This window comes from Typopeltis vanoorti, chromosome 5 (genome assembly GCF_054136105.1).
Source record: "Typopeltis vanoorti isolate ZY-2024b chromosome 5, IOZ_Tvanoo_1.0, whole genome shotgun sequence".
Taxonomy (NCBI): domain Eukaryota; kingdom Metazoa; phylum Arthropoda; class Arachnida; order Uropygi; family Thelyphonidae; genus Typopeltis; species Typopeltis vanoorti.
This window is the reverse complement of record NC_143553.1, coordinates 86,046,794-86,068,929: the sequence shown is the minus strand read 5'-3', so window position 1 is coordinate 86,068,929 and position 22,136 is coordinate 86,046,794. Positions and strand designations below refer to the sequence as shown.

At 36.2% G+C, this 22,136-nt stretch overlaps 1 protein-coding gene across 1 annotated transcript in view; it reads right to left on the bottom strand.

Annotated features, from left to right (window-relative positions):
• LOC150106613 (protein SSUH2 homolog) overlaps positions 1 to 22,136 on the bottom strand; it is a gene marked incomplete at its 5' end in the record, with an annotated part of 284,249 nt that overhangs the window by 124,541 nt on the left and 137,572 nt on the right. Inside the window, one exon of the mRNA XM_090393441.1 lies at positions 8,012 to 8,072. Within this exon, the coding sequence (XP_090249567.1) occupies positions 8,012 to 8,072 (61 nt within the window). The remainder of the gene's footprint in view (positions 1 to 8,011; positions 8,073 to 22,136) is intronic.

Here is a 22,136-nt window from a genome sequence, read left to right as displayed (position 1 = left end):
AGTTGTTAGAAGAGGCAAAACCGAAGAGCGAGAAGGCGAAGATTGTAAGTCTCCTGCCATGCTATGATAGAGGCAAACTAAGGAAGAGGGCATTGGTAGATAATGAATCTATATGTAGGTTGTGAAGAAGGAATGATGTAGGATTTGTGGATCAGTGATTGATGGAAAGAAGGATTTGTATAATGCTAATGGACTGCATATAAAGGGTTTTGGTGTTAGGTGCCTAGAGAGAGAGTTTTGTTCACTAAGCATACTGAAGCACAAATTCAGGAAAACTTAAGAAATTAGGGTGGAAGCAGGTGAGTTTGTGTGAAGACACCCACGAGGTGAGCGAGTGTGAGAATGACTCAGTATGGAATCTAGTCTCTCATGCAAAAATATTGAATAGGGTAGTCAATTCAGGAAGTAAAAGTGAGTTGGAGCCTGAAGGGATGATGCAGTTTCTATATACTAATTCCAGAAGTATCAGGAAAAAGACAGTGGAGTTTCAGCATTGGTTAGTATAACTTTCCTGAAAGTTATAGGCATTAGTGAGACTTGGTTAACAGCAGATGATTTAGTTACAGGGATAGAATGTGAAGGGTGTAATATTGTCAGGGAAGACAGAGAAGATAGGATGGGGGGGGGGTTCTGCTGATGATAGCAGATGAATTGCGGTCAAAAAGAACAGGAGATAGGTGGCAGGATGGCTGTTCATTCTGTTGTGAGATTAAGGCCAGTAAGACAAATATACAGTTGGTTGTTGCTATAGGTCAGGGAGTCTCACGCAAATTAGTACAATGAGTACAGGTCAAGTGATTATTATGGGGGGGACTTCAACTATGGAGATATAGACTAGAAGGAAGAAAGATCACATGACAGGAAGGAAATGGAATTTATACACGTAATAAGTGATAATTACTTGAAACGGCATGTGATGGAGGGGATTAGGGGGATGTGAGAGAATTGGACTTAGTCATAGGATCAGAAGAGCTGTCCATAACCAAGTTGACCACATTGCCTCTGATTGGTGAAAGGGACCATGCGGTCTTGACTTGAGATTGTAAAACATGAGGAATATTCTGTCAGAGAAGGGGTATATGCAGAACTACAAGGCAGGTGATTATGACATGCTTAGGAGGAAGCTTAAATCTGTGCCATGGGATAAAACACTGATGGGTAAAGATGTTAGTAGTGAATGGGAGATAGTTAATGTTCATCTAGAGGAAGCAATATTAAATTGTATACCTAAGGTAAGGAAAGCTAATCAGGTAGGAGTAACATGGATGAGTAATATCATTAAGCATGAGCTGCAGAAGAAGAAAATGATGTTATTATTATTATTACTTGACACCTCCAGGGACTCATTGAGGATGTGGAAGGTTTACACAGCAAACTCACAAACAATACAAGTCTCAGGCAAGAAAGGTGACCAGCATGGCAAGGAAGGCAAAATCAGATTATGAGAAGAAGCCAGCTGAGCAGGCCAAATGAAATCCTAGAGTTCTTTCATTATGTGGCAAGTAAGAGGAAGAATAACTATGGAAGATAATCTTAATGAGTGATGATGGTCATGAAATGACAGAAGCAAATAAAATAGTTGAGTTACTGAGTGACCACTTTCCAAGAGTCTACCATCCTAAAAAGGTTATGCTTTAACATATGATATAGACACTAATATGGGAACAGAGGTAGATGAATTGTAGGTGTTCTTTGGCTATTGCATAATCTCATTATAAACACAGCTGTGGGATTAGATGGGATATCAGCTCAGGTTTCGTGAGAATGTGCAATAGAACTGGCAATGCCTCTAACTAGGCTCCTTAATTTAAGTCTCAGCTCTGGTAGAATTCCAAGGGAGTGGAAAGAGGGCAAAATAATTCCCTTGCATAAGGGAAGTTCTAAGACTGCAGTAGCAAATTATAGAACAATCAGTATCTCAGGCATGGTGGTAAAAAATTGGTCAAAAAGACAATTCAAGAATGAGTGGATAAAAATATGATACCATATGAAGGACATCATCGTCTTTGTGAAGGGTAACAGATGATTTGGATAGGAAATGGCTATATGATGATTTTGCAAAGGCATATACAGAATACCACATGGAACTCTGTTATGCAAATTAGAACAAATAGGGATGGATATGACACTGGTTAAGTGGATAAAGGGGGGGGGGGTGACTGCTGGACAGATATCAAAAAGTGGTATATAGAGGGGCAGAATCAAGGCAAAAACAGGTGACTAGTGGTGTGCCAGAAGGTTCAGTGCTGGACCATTGCTGTTTAACTTGTACATAAATGATATAGGAAATAACTGAAAAGAAATATTCAGTTGTTTGCTGATAATGCAAAATTAGGTAGAGTAATAGTTAATCAAGGTGATGTGGAGAGATTGCAGGATGATTTAAATAGGATGCCAGTATGGGCAGAAGATGATGAGTATCAGTTTAATGTGGAAATATATAAAGTTATGCATTTTGGAAAAAATAGATTATAAGCTGTGTTGTAAAATGCATGTCTTTCTTTTATTTATTTATTTTCTATATCTTTCTATAATCTATTTAATTCTTCTATATACTTTATTCTATTCCTTTTATACCCTTAATAATCTTTATACCTTATTAACCTTATTAATCTTTACTCTATATTCTGTATTCTTTACTTATACCAGGAGAACTCGAGAAATTTATTTTTGATTTATCGACTGCGGCACTAGTGCTCTCCTTGTGGTATAAGAAATATCAATACTTCCAGTAGAGTTGTTCTCTTTCTATCCTGAAGCCCTTCTCAACAATTAACAGTCATTGCTAACATATAAGCTCCCCTTGATCCCTTCTTAACAATAATCAGTCGTAGCCATCATTAAACTCCCCACTCACAGGATCGTGTTTATTTTGAAACAGTGCATTGCGTAAAAGACCAGGCAGCACAATTTGTAAACAAAACAAACATTTATTTATACTAATGTAACTATATAAATCACACAATAGTGAAATATTCTTTCTTACTTCACTTTAAGTTTAAATCATTAGAGTAAATTAACCCTTTAGTAAATTCACAGAATCATGCAACATGTTACAAATTGATCAACAATTTAAAGGAAAACTATCAGCCCGTTTACATTTTTAGGAATATCATGCTCTGTTACCTATAACTAGAAATTTCAACTATCACCTAATACAAACTATTCTCTGACTATTTATAACAACTCAAAAAAACATCAATCCTTCTAAAACAGTTTCTCTTATCATAGGCAAAATTACTTTGAAATCAACTCACGTTTCTTCTTTATCTTTATTGTGCACTCTCGTTCGTAGTTCCTTCTCAGATTCCTTGGCTTCTTTTACGTTTCAGGTATTGGGCTTTCACTCAGAGATTCCGTAGGCATCCTCGTCTCATCTGGAATGGCTCGTGGGGCCTGAAGCACAATTTCCCGGTGTTTATGACTCAGGCAAAAGGGTCTGACGATTGAGACCTATGCAGATTGTCTTAATGGCAATATATTCTGGTCCTGCGGCGCTACTCCTTGATGACTTATATCAAGTTTCTCGGGACTTTGGATGAAGGGCTGAGGCCCCCGAACATTCCCGTGCAAACTGTCTTGACCTTCTCTTTTCTGCAGACTTCTAGTTCTCCCCGAAAGTGCACATTTAATCTCATTTACAGAACGACGGAACTATGTTAGATGTATACTGCCTTTTTACCACTAACCTTGAAGGTGGTATCAGACTGACTTTGGATACAATAAATTTCACTTACACTTTATACAAAACACTGACATCAATACATTGCTGATTTCTAAGGCATTGCCCTTGAACCTTACATTTTTAGACATTTTCTGTTTATACAATCTAGCATGCTAATTCCTTTGGGTTAAATACATGGGCTTTTAAGATTATTTACATTGTTATATACAAAGTTATTTTGGTGTGTTTTCGAGATGTGACCTCTGTAAAAGTCAATGCAAGAAAAGGAAAATTTATACTGCATCGAATTTTACAGTGTATCACATTGATGGCACTGTATTCCAGGAAGAAGATGAAGCTAGAGATTTAGGGGTGGTGGCAGAGAGAATTAAACTTTAGAGGACATATTGCTAAGGTTATTAAGGTAGCTCATAAAATTACTTGGCTATTGAAGAACACATTAACAAGTAGAGATAAAGAAGTTGTTATCTTCTTTATAAGGCCTTGATACATTGACATCTGGATCACTTTGCTCAGATCTGGTCTCCTGGGTTTCTTGGGAAGCTGTGGAGAAGATTCAGAAGCAAGTGATCAAGATGGTGAGTGATGTTTATAATGTTCCCTATGAGGATAAATTGAGGGTGTGTGGATTGCAGAAGTTGGTTGATAGGAGAAAAAGATGGGATGTAATAGAAACATTTAAGATGCTTAAAGGATTTTATAGGATTGATGTAGAAAAAATGTTTCTGCACTTGGCTAGATGGGCCAGAACAAGAGGTCATCCCTGGAAGTTGAATAAAGGTATGGTCAGTAGGGATGTAAGGACTGGATTATTTTTTTGCTTGGAGGTTTGTGAATGAGTGGAATGGGTTGCTTGAATTAGTTATGAGTGTTTTGCCTATGAATAGTTTCAAGGAGAAGTATAACAGATTGTGGATAATTCGGTTTTCCACGATGAGTCTTTGGACTCCATGGAGGTGCCATATAATAACAACAACAATAATAATAAGCATGAAGATGTAAAATTATATAATTAAACCATAATAAATTACTGGTGGTGTGTATGCAGTGGGGGGAGGGGGAGTTAAGTTGAATAAATTTATATGGAATATGTGAGAAATCAGCCAAAATACAGTTATATAAGACAGTGTTCAAAGAGGTGGATAAAATAAAACAGTTGATAAAAGACTGGAAATAACAAATGAAAGTTATCAGAAAAATTAGGATGAGTGAATAGTTGGCATTAATAACAGAATTATACTCCTATTGATGTCAAGTTTCTTCTTAATGAAGGAACTTTACATCGTTAGCAAGGAGCAAAACTAATCATACCTAGTATGACCACTTAAACATAATGGGAGATTAAGGTTAGCAAACAGGTTATGTCAGAATGGCAGGTCAAAAGACCCAGAGGAAGCCAAGATCTGGTAGATTGATACAGTCTGAAGTGCCTAAAAAGGGTGAAATATAAGATCTGAAAACATTGGAGTCATGACAGAAAACAGACTAATTTGGAGGAAAACTGCTGATAGGAAGTTAGTAATAATGTAAACTAAACCACATAAACTTAATCATGGTATCCTGTATTCTGTACACCCCATAATACTATATATCAGGAATTGGATGATAATAATATCTGAATTAATCTTCCTTATCATGCATTACCCTTCTTGCCTGTGCTTTGTTGTGCTCATGGATCTGCTGATAACCTTTCTTCTTATATACCTTCCACACTATTTTACTATTTTTGCAGTTACTGCTTAATGATGCTACCCCCATTTAACTTCTACCTGATTTATCCTTTTGACCCTGGGTATACAGTCTGACATTACTTCCTTGACCATCTCCTATTAATTGCCAACATACTTTGCTTACAGGTATTTACATCAAGGCACTTGTTCAAGCTACTCTCAAAGTTTACCATGATCATTTGCTCTGTAATTTTATCTACTCTCTTTCTTAACTGAAATTCCACATGTTTAACCACCTACTGGGGTCAAGATTGAACGATCACTTTTCAATCACAGGCAATGACTATATTAGTAATGGATAAATCCTCTGATACTCTCACTAGATGAAGCACTGTTGAATTCCTGAGCTCCTTCCTCCATCAGAGATTTTTTCACGTAATTATCTCTTAGTGTCTGTATAAATTCCATTTCCTATTCTTTATGTGAACTTTAAGTTTATGTGAACTTAAAGTCTCACATAATAATTGATGTAATTGAGAAATTATGCTAAATATTAATTTACAATACATGTCTCTTGTTGACTTTTATCTCTCTCTCTCTCACACATGCACGCGCACGCACGCACACACACACACACACACACACACACACACACACACACACACACACACACACACACACACACACACACACACACACAGCTGCTAAACATTTTACCATTGAATTGAAGACTAGACAAACCAGCTACTCCCATCCATCTTTAATTCCATCTATTTCAGTTCTGTGGACCAGCCTTCCCCCTATGAAGTTGTTATATTTGTACTTTTTTTTTGTTCTCTTTGTTTTGTTTATACTGTGCCAACCTGAGCTTAGGTACAGAGTATATCTTAACCTAGGGAGGGTCACAGAAATTAGATGCCACCAATGTGGTTACAATTAAATCAGAGGCCGTAGGTGTTCTAATCTTGCAGTCATAGCCCTTCCTTCTTAACTTACTCTGGGTATCCCTGCATGCATATACAGATAAACAGGTTCGTAATTTTTATGAGTGGTAAGAATCAGTCTACATGGTTAGAATCACACACATATGAAACTATAAAACATATTTAATGAACTCATAAGTAATACAAGACATAAACATAATGTAAGCAATACTAAGTTAAAATCATCTATGGTTTTGCTCACTCTCTCATACTTTAAATATACAATTTCTCATTTACATAGAATGTTTCCTTCAAATGGTTAAAACACTATATACAGTTGATCAGATGCTCATTAGGCACAAAACACATCTTGTTTCCTTTTCGTATGGGTTAAAACATTGGTTCCTAACAAATTCACGATTCTTGGACGGTCAGTCTAATGAGATTTTAAATGTTCTATGATCTGCTTAATCTTCAAAGTTCATTTTCATTCTGAAACACAAAATTTCTTCCGTTCACAATCATCCTAATGTTTAAGGGACAAAGAATATGTAAAGTACTTATCTACACTGCACAGGTTTTCGGGGTTCCTTCCATCCTTCCTTCATAGTGGAAAACTTTGTTGTTCAAGGTCTGTTGCCACGTGGGAATCACATGTATTCTTCGAGTCTGGCGCTCGCTTCTTCAAGAATTACATCGGTGCACTTCCTTTTCCAATGGCCCACAATTTTATCTGCCGTACTCTGCTGTGATGCCTTGCTGGGACTTACGGTAGTCAACTCCAGGAACGTAGGAGTTGGACATTGTTGACCACTGAGGAGCACACGGAGAGAAAACCGGAACAAACAAATGGGGGGGGGGATAAAGACCTGTGTTGCTGCGTATATTCTCCCTTTCCAGCGCCCTCTTTTTGAGTTACATTTTTGCATATTCAGCCTTTCGATTCGTTCCCGATTGGGTGACCTCATCGCACCGCTATACGGGGCTTTCCATTTTTAGGAACGCATGCCTCTAGATATTTTCCCCGAACTAGCACACCCAAGGGCGCTCACAATACTATGGTGGCATTTGAGCAACCTTTGCCCTTTCTTAGGCAGTGTACTGACATTCTTGCATGTGTAGTTATAAATCACTAGTAATTATCTTTACACATATTCTTTGATTATTTTACATTTACAATTCTAATTTAGATCTATCAAAACTTATACTAAATATTTTTTTCATCTTATTGATCATGATATTAATTCTTCTATGACATGAACTTGATTGCTGAAAGGACAAGTATGCTCTTTTAGTGGGGCATATTCTGTTAGATCCTGGATGGGTGACTTCATTGTAAGTGAGTTGCCCATTTCAGATCTAACAAAGTATTCCTCATGGAAATTGCACCTTTCAAAAAGAATATCAACAGACTGCTTTTCTATTAACTTCTTCCTATACATGGCACTGATCTGCTATAGGCTTTGTGGTCACATGTGTGGGAGTGAATATAAAGAAAAAAAAATCTATACGGTATTAACAATATAAGAGAAAAATATATAAAAAATATTTATTTTTTTTTGTTCTGGTGTTGCTTATATCATGAAGTACTGCTATGAAAAGTTACCATCTGATTATGGTGCAACTTTTAGTTTATGTGAAACATAAGTAATAAGACACATTGGTATGTTCAAGAAGAATGAAGGAAAAACTAATATATTTATATCAAACTTTTAAAATGTTTCCAAACTTGCCTGTGTAGGGCTCAAAAGTCCATGATGTCTGCCTTTTTTCTGTAAAACTTTCTAAAGTATACTAAAAAGAAAGAAAACTGATGTCACAAAAGCAAACTGTAATTAATAGTAATTTACACTAATTTAAATAGTCAGTTATGGATATGCTACTTTCAGTGTAAGGAAATTTAGTACATGCTGAGATATGTTGCAATTTGAAAGGCCTACAGGCAGGTCAGTCAAAACGTGAATATTAAACATGTCTATTATCACCATTTGAACCAAATCTCTAATTATAAAATCATAGATGTGCCACAGTAAAAATTATGTCAATCTATTTTAAGGTATCAATTTACAACCTAGAATAATAAGAAAATAATTAATATTTATTTAACTTATTTGCTGATATTATATCCAGCATCTTCAGGGCACAAAAACTATTTGTTACAGTACACAAACAGCAAAAATTTGGTTAAGAGTGTGATCAGTTTTAAAAAAATTGTAACGGACAGCACAGGAGCTAAATTCCTCATTGGTGTCATCTATTGATGGATAAAGAGAGAGAGAGAGAAAAACAAGTACTGCTTTGATCTTAAAATGACCGTCTCACAGATTTTTGCTAAATTGATACAGCCATACTTGTTGAGGTTTGGAGAATGCAAAAATAATCTCTCTAACTTATGACTTGTGTGTAGCACTTTTGTTTTCTTCTATTTGACTCTGTGTGAAGGAGTATCCAAGGCATGGTCTGCTAGTCTTTTGCCAAATCAATAGTGCCAAATGTATTTTGTGTTCTACCAACCTGATTCTGAATCCTAGTCCTAACCAGCCTCTCTAACAACTATAGACACACATAGAGATTGGCCTATAATTTGTTGCTTTAGTCCTCTCCCTACCTTTGTGTGCAGTGGAAGAACTTTTCCCACTTTCCAGTCCTTTGGCACTCATCCTATTGCGAGACTCAAGTTAAACAGGTGTGCCAATGTGCTGTTAGTTCTCTTGAGCATTCCTTCAAGACACAGTGATATACTGTCAAGTCCTACCACCTTATTTACATCAAGTTTATGTAATTCCTCATATACCTCCTGCTCATTCACCACCAGTCTCTCCTCCACCACACCCCTCTAGTATAGCTTCTCATGATGTTACCATCATGAGGATGAAATACAGCGATAAATTTAATTATTTAATGTTGAATTATTTAATTAAATGTTTAAGATTTACTGTCCAACACACATATTGTTTCCTTTGAAAAAAAAAGGTATTTCTGAATCAGGAATTCCAGAGAAAAACAATATACCCTATATGAGCTATTGTTGCCTATCGTGATGCAATCATATTTTGCTGTTCTTGCATCAACCGTGCTTAGTTAACAAGAGATGATGCAATACATATGCAACTATTATGTAAGATGATGCAACGCATTACATTGTTCCCCATTCGACTATGCAGTCCATTCGGTGTGTGAGTTGCAGATATAGTTTGTGCCATATTCTCTGTGTGACAGAAAAATGCCTCGTGTGTGTGTGTGTGTGTGTGTGTGTGTGTGTCAATTCTCCTAATTTATTTTGCTGTATGCAGGGAATTCATACTGAAGAAGAAACAGAAATCATTTACAAAATTAATTAAGGAAGCCTATGAACATTGTTTCCATTGTAAGGTAGGTGACCAAGATAGTTGGGCTTTGCACGTGTGTTGTGCAAGTTGTGTAGTTAATCTGAGAGCTCGGCTGAAAGGAACCAGACCCTGCATGCCATTTGATGTTCCAATGATTTGGAGAGAGCCAACCAATCATTTTACTGTTATTTCTGCCTTACAGAAGTTTCAGGATTTTCATCAAAAAAGAAGTAACATATTATGTATTCAAATCTTGCATCAGCTTTGCAACCAATACCGCATTCTGTTGATTTGTCAATATAACCCAACACCTGCAGACATTGAGAATGGTGGTGAAGAAACAGAGGAAATATCTGACACAAAACATGATTTTGGAGTCAAAAATGACAATCCATGCTTAATCACCCAAGAGGAAATGAACTGAATGTAAGAGATATTAAGGATCATGCAAAACTGTTAGCATCATGGTTGCAAGGATGGAATCTCCTAGCTGAAGGAACTAAGGTCACATATTGCAGACACCATCAAAGTGAATATATCAGTTATTTCAGTGATACCCTGACATTCTGTATTAACACAGATGGGCTAATGGAGTCCTATGGCATTGAACACACCATCTGAATAGAGACTTTTTTATTGATTCATCAAAATCCAGTCTGAAAGCGATTCTACTTCACAATGGGGACTTATATCCATCTATCCCAATAGCCCATTCAGTTACTATGAAGGAAACACACGAAAACATGAAAATAGTGCTGGGAAACATTAATTATGATGCCTACAAGTGGAATATCTGTGTTGATATTAAAGTCGTTGTCATTTTGCTTAGTTACAAATAAGATACACTAAGTATTGTTGCTTCCTATTTGAATGGGACAGCAGGATGTCCCATTCAGTTACTATGAAGGAAACACACGAAAACATGAAAATAGTGCTGGGAAACATTAATTATGATGTCTACAAGTGGAATATCTGTGTTGATATTAAAGTCGTTGTCATTTTGCTTAGTTACAAATAAGATACACTAAGTATTGTTGCTTCCTATTTGAATGGGACAGCAGGACCAGGAGTAATCATTATGTTGTTAAACAGTGGCTTTTGCATACACATTTCACGCCTGGAGAAAAGAATGTTGAATATCCACCATTAGTAGAGACAGAAAAAATCTATTTGCCACCACTTCAATCAAATTTGGACTCATGAAAAACTTTGTGAAAGCAATCAGGAAGAAGCAGAGCTTCAGAATTTAAAACAAAAATTTCCAAAAATAAGTGATGCAAAAGTACAGGAAGTCATTTTCATTCGGCCAGAAATTAGATTGTTATTGTTAATGAACAATCCCAAATTTGAACCAGTTCTAAACCAAAAGAAAGCTAATGCATGGACATTATTATTATTATTATTATTCAGGCCTCCATGGAGTCAAAAGACTCATTGCGGGAGGTTCTTTCTAAGAAACACAAATCTATCAAGACTTGTCGAGGGAGGTCCCTCCTAGAAAACACAAAGTCTATCATACCACTCCTTAAACGCATTGACCATTCTCACTCTCACCACTCTATCAGGCAATGCATTCCATGGTTCAACCACCCTCCATGCAAAGAAACCACAAAGAAACTCCTCACCCTTTTAAGGCAGCCGCAGAAAACGTTTTGGGTAACCACAAATCTTCAGATTACAAAGAAATGGTTTCTTCAGTGCCCAAAGCATATCATGACATGGGATATAAGATGTCTCTGAAAATACACTTTCTGGACTCACATCTAGACTTTTTCCAAGAAAATCTCAGGTCCATAAGTGATAAACATGGTGAAAGTTTTCATTAACAGATTATGAGGATGGAAGGAAGGTATAAGGGGAAGTCGAGTTTGACAGCAGCTGATAACTGTTGGGATCTGAAACAGGTTGACTTTTATTCTGCATGTATGATAATGTTAATAGTGTTTATATCATAAAAATGTATAGACTTGCTTCTCAAAAACTATATGTGATAGGAAAAAATTAAAAACATATTTGAAATCAGCATGAGAAATTGAGTAGGAATCACACACAGCTAGAAAGAAAACAAAAAAAGTTAAAATTTGTTGGATAGTGAATTATTAACATGCTATTCAGTTATTTAATGTTATTTAATTATGCTGTTTCTATTCCATTAAACTTAAAGATGAGCTTAAACAAGTACTTAATGCTAAATAATCATTAGTTGTGATTATTGTGCTTGACTATTGCAATATCTGATGCAACAGAAAATTATGATGATGTTGAAATATTAAACATATGCAGTGAATTCCATAATAATAACATTTTTATGGATTTCTTATTATAATAGCATTCAGAACATGTGCAAAGAACTTGATAAAAGGAAGAGATCCCTTTCCCTTTTTTATTTATTGCATGTCCTTGAAAACTTCTTACTGAACAGGATGAAGTTCAAAACAGATGTGTAACAAATAATAGACATGAAACTTTGTAGCATCTTTCTATTCTTCATGAAATGACTTAGGAGCCTGTGTAGCTCAGTGGATGTGGCGTTTGCACACCACCGCGCTTGGCCGCACGAAGGAAGGGTTGGTTTCGAGTCTAGTCGGCGACTAGAGGAAATTTTTCTAAGCCTTTTTTCGACCGGTTCCCGAGTTAGTCGATCTCTGGCACGGGCAAGCAGGTTTTTCCTCCCGGAAACTCGGGTTTTTCGTCCTGTAAACTCAAGAAAATCGACCGTAGAACCCACATTATTTCAGACATTAAATATATTGTGTTAGGGTCAGGGACCACGAGATGGCGGCACATTTGAGCCGTCTCTCTTCACTGCGTACCGCTTAATTAGTGATAGCCTTGGGCCATCTGTCTCTGATTGGGTACCAGTGGAGATTGAACTGCCCACTCAGTCTCCAAAAGTTAGATAGGGCTAAATGGCCTCGCCTACTCCCGTTTACTGGAATAAAAAATAAAAAATAAAAATAAAAATTAAAAAAAAAAGCATTAGCTGATTTTTTTTTTTTTTTTTTTTTTTATGAAATGACTTCAGGTCAGGAACAGATCAAAGCTCTCAAATTTTTTTCTGTCATCCCATATTCTTTTTCACAAATATTTTTTTGCACAAGTTTCTTTCTTTTTCTATATGTCTCTTTAGTTTGTCTTTCCATCTATTTTTTTTAATCTCCCTATTGGCTTTTCCCACCCCATTTTCATTTCATATATTTTCTTGGTATTCTTTCTAAATTCAATCTCATTATAATGCCCAAACCACTTTAAGTGGGAGATCATAAGCATTTCTTCAATAATTTCAAAAAAACATTCCTAATGTTCATATTTCTTATTCCATTTTTCCTGGTTTTTACAACACTGTCCTTAAAACTTTCATTTCTATTGCTGGTATTCTACTGATGTGCATTTTTTGCTAGTTTACATGACTCTCATTAGACACAATGGGCAAAAAGTAACTTAATCAAAAGCTTATATTTCAGCAGGACCTCACTTTCCAAAAGTATGCTACTCATACTGATTAAAAACCACTGCTCCAGTAACTGCCTCAATATCTCCTGATCTAAAATTCCATCACTAAGAATATATATATATATATATATATTTCAGTTTTCACTTAATTACTCTTCGTATATTTCAGTTTTCATTACTCTCAAGAATTGGCCATTCTAACACCATTAACTTGTACATTTTCTCAATGATTTAAAGCTATACTCTCATTCTTCATGCTGATTAGCCATATTAATAGCTTTATGTCACAGTGTTCCATTTGTCTAGTTTCTTCTGAACGAGTCCAAATCACTATATCAAATAATGATTCTGATTTGGGGTTTTCAGAAGAGACAGTAGAATAACCATAATTCTCAGTACTATTTTCCAAGATGTTTTTCGCTAAGATAATTCCTTGATCAATTCCCAGTGATTGAAGTTGAGCTCCCATAGTACCCATCTATTTAAAAAAAAAAAAAAAAGGAATAAAGCTGAATGTGGGCATCACAGAGGAAATTTCTCTACTAAGTGTTCCAGGCAAGATTTATGCAAGCGTACTTGAAAAGAAGAGAAATTTGGAGAAGAACAAGCTGGGTTCAGGAGAAATAGTCAGATTTTCACTTAGACAAATAGTTGAGAAATTGTGAGAATATATACTTTAGCTTTTATGTACTTAAGTTTTGCGGATCTGGAAAAGGCATACGAACAAGGTGCCCAGAGAAATGCTTTTCAAAACGCTACAATTATATGGGGTGAATGGCAGATTATACAGAGCAATATAGTCTACGTAGGCCGTTCAATAAGTTATAAGACTATATTTATACAGAAAACAGATTACCTTTAATCGTCATCATTTACATAGTCTTTTTCGAAGTAACTACCGTGAGACGCGATGCATTTGTCCCAATGTTGCATCCACTTCTTAAACACACGTGAAAGTCCTTTTTTTTGAGAGTTCTTTCAAAACCGCCTCCACAGCTTTTACACGTGCTTTGTTGCTTTCGAAATGGCGGCCTCTTAGTGGTTTCTTGAGCTGAGGAAACAGCCAGAAATCGCACAGTGTGAGATCAGGACTGTATGGAGGGTGTGGTAGGATATCTATGTTGTTCTTCTACAAAACGTCCACTACACAACCAGCAATATGTGGCCTTGCATTATCGTGGTGCAATAAGAAGCCATTCTTCAGCAATGGATGCTTCCTTTTGACGTGCTGTACCATTGTCCGTAAAACATCCGCATAGCATGAGCCGTTTACAGTATTCCCGGGTTCTACAGCATGTTGGTAAACAATGCCTTCGTAGTCAAAAAACATTATGGTCATAACTTTACCAGCCGATTTTACAGTTTTTGCTTTCTTGGGGGTAGGTGAAGACGGATGCTTCCATTCACTGCTTTGTTGTTTCATTGTAGGGTCATAGTGATACAACCAAGATTCATTTGCTTTAATGATGCGTTTTAAGAAGTTGTCGCCTTCTTGTTCCAGTCTTTCTTTCCATTCTGTACACACATCCACTCGATGTTGCATTTGCTCCGGTGTCAAGAGTTTGGGAATCCATCGGGCGCAAACATGTTTCAGTCCCAAATGTTCAGCCATGATTGAGTGAACACTTCCCACAGAAATATTCAGGAAACATGCAGCTGGTGTACTGTAATTCTGCGATCCTCCTTGATGATAATCACTGCTGTGTTGATCATTGTCTCTGTGATGGACATTGAAGGTCTTCCCTCACATTCAAGATCTTCCACATTTTGCCTTCCTTCCTTAAAAGTTTTATGCCAGCGAAAAACACTTGCCCTTGACATTGCTTCATCGTGGAAAGCTTCGCATATCATGTTAAAAGTGTCCGATGCCGATTTTTGCAAATGCACACGAAATTTAATCGCATAACACTGTTCCAAGGATGCTTCCATTTTGACGACTGGTCGCGGCTCGTAGGCCAATCATCAGTTAGAATTGAAGGAAATACAGGAAGATGGTTTGATGTAAAATCAGGGGTAAGACAAGGATGCACATTATCTCCACTCTTATTCATCATCTATATGGATCACATTATGAAAGAAAGTGGCATTAAGCCTGATATTAGAATTGGTTTGCTTTTTTGCTTTATACAGATGATATACTCCTAAATATATCTAGTGCAAGTCTCCAGGATTCTCTAAATAAATTGAATAATAGCTGTAACAAATTTGGCATGAAAATCAGCAATAAAAAGAAAAACAGAAAACTTCAGCTGCATTCTGAATGGAGATCCTATAGAACAAGTAAAATATTTCCGTTATTTAGGCATATTTTTAGTAGAGATGGTAGGTTAAATCTGGAAATAGACAACAGAATAAGCAAAGTTGGTATGGTGTGTGTGTGTGTGTGTGTGTGTGTAGCCAGCTGAATAAATTTATATGGGAATAAAAGAGAAATTAGCCAAAACACCAAACTTGTATACAAGTGTTCAAACCAGCTTTAAGTTATGGATTTGAGAGTTGGGTTGGAAATAAAGCACTTGATCAAAGACTACAGACCACAGACAAGAGGGTTCTGAGAAAAATTAGGGGAGTGAACCAATGGCATCAATGGTAGAATCATATTAAAAATGAAGATATTAGAAAGGAACTTGACATTATTAGCATTCAAGAATGTGTGAGCAGAGTTAATCTAAGGTGGTATGGTCACTTAAAATAGAACGAGTGAGGAAACATTAGCAAAACATGCATTTGATGTCAAGATGGCAGGAAAGGGACTCAAAGGAAGTTGGTCTGGGTAGATTGATTTAGTCAGACGTACTTTAGAAGAATGAAGTGTTCAATGTAAGAAACTTAAACAAAGACAAAGCAGATATTATTCCCCATTAATAATGACCTTTACCTTGTATCAGCCATGGCTTAAACTTATTATTTAGTATATTATAAATACCTTGCCCCTCATTTGTCAGATATATGTAGGTTTCATAGTTTTCTGATTAATGCATTGATGCATCAATCTCAATGAGTTGATTCACAAACTAATTTAATTAAATCAAGAAAACTATTTACACATTCCAATGCACAAAAAAATGAAATTTCAAGTCTTAGCTAATTACATTTTTTATTTTATTTTAAGCTTAGTTCTACAATTTTATCTTATAACTCAAACATAACTTTTTGTATTCTTACTAATCATTCTTACACATTAGAGATTACACTTCCCAAGTGTATGCTCAATTAACAATAACTTACGTACACTACATACAACAGTATGCTTACTCTTAGAATACATAAATATTCAAATACATCAAAAATACTTACACTAGCACAACTGACTACAGAACAAAAACACCTAAAGTGAATTGTCAGGAAATATTTACATATCTTTCTAAGTACTTACAATGAGTTAAACTTTATATACTTATTTAATTCAGTACAGTCCTTAACTGATTCCTTTGTCTGCATGATCTTTCTTTCTTCTGACTGTATGCCTGTTCTTTTCTTTCCCAACATTTTCTTTGTCTTCTGTCGTCAATAATCCTTTAGCCCCTGGATTCCTTCCTGTAGCAATATGGTGGCTTTGGCTATTCAATGAGTGCTTTCTTCGATGAGCTCTCCATGGTAACTTGTTCTGACCTCCTAATGCAAGATGCTCCAGCGACAGACAGTTGACCTCACATGGTTGTGGACTTGTGGTGGCTCATCCATAAGGGCTACATTGAATGAGCTCCAATATTGAGTATACTCAATGCCGGAGCTGCATTCAATGCAGCCCTGCCCCTTAAGGACTTTCCTAGGTCCACTGCAGTGGACCAAGAGAAGAGACAGCTAAGAACCCTAAGACCTTCTGATGACCAACAATAGACCTCACAGGGTGGTGTTCCCAGGGAAAAAGGGACCAAAACCCTAAGGCTATTTAATAATTCTCCTTCAAGATGCAAGAGCTTATAAAGGCCCCAATTTCACGTCGCACGAATGCACAACACTCAATATTTCCATATTTGGAAATATGCTAACATCAGAATATGATAACATCACACTTCTTAGTATTGTAAAAAAAAAAAAAAATGTTTAAGGGAAAAGAAGGAAGCACAAAAGTACATTGCTTGGCTGACTTCATGAACAAAATCCAAAACCTGGTGGCATTACTGCTATAGATAAATTGAACTAAGTGAGAAATCTGAAAGCAGGAAGTCCAGAGATCTAGCAAGGGTGAAAAATATTTCATAAGACAATTTTTCTGGTGATTTGTGCAATGAGGTTGAGGCTATTCTTGGATGTGTTATGAGGTAGCAGTGAGAAAAAAAATATAAGTTTTCATTATTATTTATTAGAGTTTCTACTTCAAATTGTACGGGGATCTAAGTTAGATAGAATGTATAATCAATGAGTAGTTTGCAGTTGGGGAAATTTGTACTAAAATGTAATATTTCAGTATAGTTTGTAGTATGCTTTCTGCACTGTTTAAATAATGGTGGCAGCTGCAACTTATTTTGCTAATGGCTCATCATCAAGTCCTACCCATTTAAGAACTACATTTTGCACAACGTACTACATGATTTTGTGGTATGCAATGCTTGCAGCATGTATGCATCCCAGCAGTGAGAAATGTGGCAGGTAAGAGATCGAGAAGTGCATGCCTGCAGAAAATGTAGAAAATGAGAAATTTATGATTTAGAAATTAACATAACAGACCTTGGTAGCATTACGTCAGAAATGGGTGAATACTAACTGAGAGAGATGAGAAGCATGATTGAAGGTGAGAAAAACGAATGGAATGTGAACGAAAATATAAAAGTAGGGAGTGCAGTAGGTTTGAAAAATCATGAAGTTTTTGATAATGATGTTGATTGGGAGGATGATTGTTGAGCAAGAGTGGGTAGTTTGCAGAGACAGATAGATGTACTGAAAGAAGAAGTGAAATATATCAGGAATGAGTTAAGAAGCATGAAAGAAGAGATTGAGCAACTGGAAACAATGAATGCAAAGCAAATCAGAGTAGGAGTGAGAGAGAGTTATGGGAAATGATAGAAGGGGGAGAAATATGACAACCAGTGAAAGAGAGAGAATGAAAGAAAGGTGAGGCAGTGCAAGAACCAGTGATGGAGAGATGACAGGACAACAGGTAAGTGGGAACAAAGAAAGAAAGAAAGTATTAGAGAAGAAAGAGAGAGAGAAAGGGATGAGGATTATCGCTGACATCTTCCTAATCTGGAGTCATGAACCTGAGTATTTAATTTAAAGCATTTCCTAGATCACCTCCACAGTCAACACACGAAAATCCAATTTACTGCAGAATTAGAGACTGATGGCTCTCTTCCCTTCCCAGAAAATCAAAATCAGAATAACAAAAATGAAAAATATTAATAACGGAGGAGTCTTAATTGAATCCAAAGAAAAGACTGACATAAGACTTGCTACATAACGAAATCACGAAGGAATGCAAAGACACACATTAGTAGCAAATCCCAGCAAGAAATATCTTCCAAAACTAATTATATAGACATTTCCAGTGAAATTGATACGAACAGTGCAATCGACTCAATCTGCATGCAGAATGAAGAACTCTTCAGAACCGATACAAAGCTGACACAGAAATTTATCATGACAATAAAAAAAATGAACAAGAGAAACTTAATTATTGAAGTCGATCCAACAGTGAGGACCAAATTGCTAAAAACTGATAGCAATTCTGTGGAGAATTTGCCATTGCAGACTATGTAAACGTTCTAAGATGCTTTCACTGCAATAAATTCCACCATCACACATGAGATTGCATGGAGAAAACCACTTGTCCATTCTGCTCTAAAGAACATAAGTTCAGCGAGTGCCCACGAAATAAGTCTGACATGAACTACATAAATTGTCAAAATCACAACAAGCATGCCAAAACCAAAAACAACTGCAAACACATGTCACTAAGCAAAGACTGCCCAACATACAGCTCAAAATTCAAAACACAGATTATAGAAAGCAATAATAAAGCTAGCAGAAACAGCACTACTTCCCTGGCATGCATTCAAGTAAATCTTCAATGCTCTATAAAGGTTGTAAATAACTTAACAGAACTCATAAATAGAAAAAAATATAGGACTAGCATTAATACAAGAACCCTATAACATCAACAACAAAATATGCAGCTTTCCAAGTAATTATAAAATATTTTCAAAGGGTTCAGAAAGAAAGAAAGAGAGCTGCAATACTAGTAATCAACCTTAGCGAGCTACCCACTCTTGCTCGACAATCATTCTCCCAATCAATATCATTATTAAAAACTTCATGATCTTTCGAACCTACTGCACTGAAGTTGAGGCAATATTAATTTCTCAGCACAGCAATGAGGACTCGGTACTTATTGAAATTACATACAGAGGAATTAAAACTTTTGCTGCATGTATGTATCTAAACTATCACACTGACATAAAATACGACCTAAAATACAAGAAAAAATGGGCAATATCGTGGATTTTACCATCAACCACAGCCTAATTCTAGGAATAGATAGCAACGGCCATTAGGTATTATGGTTTAACGAAAACACAAACAATAGAGGAAAAAATTTGGAAGACTTCATAGCATCAAATTCCCTACACATACTAAACGATGATTGTAACAGTCCATCATTTGAAAATACCAGAGGAAGCAGCTTCATTAATCTGACAATAGCAAACATTGCTATTTTACCCAGGGTTTCTGAATGGAAATACAAAGAAGAGGAAAGCTGTTGTTTATTTTTTTAATGGTATATATTAGAACACAGAATAATAATTAAATAATTATTTATTAACTTATTGCTGATATTTCGCTGGTGTTATAACCAGCATCTTCAGAGCACAAAAATACAGTTTGTCACAATACACGAAACTATAACAACATGGTGTAATCAACGGACTAGTTAAACAAAATTGTAGCAGCAACACAAAGACTAAAGTCCTGATTTTGGCACCCTTTGTCTTGAGTGTTGCTGCTACAGTTTTGTTTAACTAGTCCATTGATTACACCATGTTGTTATAGTTTCGTGTATTGTGACAAACTGTGTTTTTGTGCTCTGAAGATGCTGGTTATAACACCAGCGAAATATCAGCAATAAGTTAATAAATAATTATTTAATTATTATTCTGTGTTCTAATATATACCATTAAAAAATAAACAACATGTACGATGAACACGTAAGTCTGTCTACACGTTTAAGAGGAAAGCTGTTCTGACCATTGCATATTAAGTTTCATTATCAGTTAAAAAAATTTAAATGGAATACACAACACAAACCATCGAATTAATACCAAGTACTTCACCAATAAAACCAACTTAGAGAAATTTATAAAAGCATTAAAAAGAGAATTTTCTTGCCTAATCTCAGAAGATCACTATAATGGAACAGTGAACAACAACCCAGCTTAGACAAAAACCTAGCCATCTCGGCATCAGTATAGACCGATACAGACTTCCTTGCTTGTGTGCTTTCATCAAGTCTGATAAAATCCAGCAACCAAACACTCAGAACAACCAAGAAGCTAAACATCGATGGAAGAAAATCAATACCTTGGTGGAACAATGAACTAACAGTCCTAAGAAAATGTGTTAACGCACTTGGACGACTATACCAAAAAAAAATACAATAACCAAGATTTGAGAGAGAGTAGAAGACAGAACTACTATAAAGCCAAATACAGCTACCAGTCCAAAATTACAAATGCGAAAACAGAATCATGGAAAAAATTCTGTACAGTTTCAACCGTATTGAATCCTTGGAATTGCACATATAAATTAGCAGCAAGCAAGAATAAGACAACACTTATATTATTAACAAATTTTACAGACAGAAGAGCAACCATGACATTAAAAACCACAACTGTAGCGAAAGAAATCAAACGAAGCTGCCTGCAAGGTTCCTGCTGTGGGCCAGGTTTCTGGAACATCCATTACAACTCACTTTTAAGACTTCCTTTCACTACTGAAACAAAAGTCATAGTCTTCGCCAATGATAATGATTTGGGGATGCGACAGCTTACAGTTAGAAGTAACGGCCAACGAAGAACTATTTAAAATTGCAGAATGGGCACGTGAGAAAAAAGTTACCTTCAATACCAAAAGGTGCTCCTCATCTCATGCAAAAAATCAAAACAACCTCTAACGGTCTTCCTAAATGGAGACATTCTCGAGGTAGCCAGTGAGTTAAAATACCTAGGAGTGATAATAGATGAAAAATTTACCTTCAATAAGCACATTGCATATGTTGCCAAAAAAAAAACTTACGAGTAGTAAACATCCTAGCTAAGTCAGCAAGGATTAAGTGGGGATTAGGCCGGTGCTATACTACCACTGATATCTTATGTTGCACCTGCCTGGAAACATACACTAAAATCAAAGATAAACCAACAAAAACTAAACAGAGTTCAACGCCTTATAGCCATATGTATAATTAAAGGATACAGGACAATATCTTTCGAGGCAGCTTGCATTATTGCAGCTCTAACACCGATCTGCCTGAAAATAAAAGAATTATCTCTTATATATGACATCACTTCCAGAAGATATAATGAAAGTTACAACATCAATCCAAATTACTACGAATGCCCGCTTCACTACAGTAGATGGCCTCACCCAGCAAAGAGAACATACATTAAGGAGAAGGAAAGCTCTGAAAGTGAAGATTTTCAAATACGCTGACGGAAGCAAAACCGAAGGGAACTTCAGTTGTTCTTTCAGTGCAGAGAGCAGACAGTCCATTATACAAGAACGCTGCTCTAGGCTGCATCTTCTCTCTTCCAACAATGAAGCAGAATAACTTGCTATAGTTCAGTCACTTACATATCTCTGGCATTAATAGAACAGACAAGAAATCTGGCTTGGAATCCCTCTAGAGTGAGATTCAGCAAGTTCTGCTGGGTGAATGTGCATACTGGGGTAGCAGGAAATGAGAGAGAGTGGATCATCGGGCTAAAGAAGCAGCTAGAAACGAATAGCTAGAAACAAGTTACCAAAAGTATTCAAAATCTGCTATAAAAACTTGCAGAAGAGAAAAGCCTAGACTTGTGGGAAGAAGAAAGGAAAACATCAAAAAACGGATCAACAACAAAAGAATTCTTGCCAAGCATCA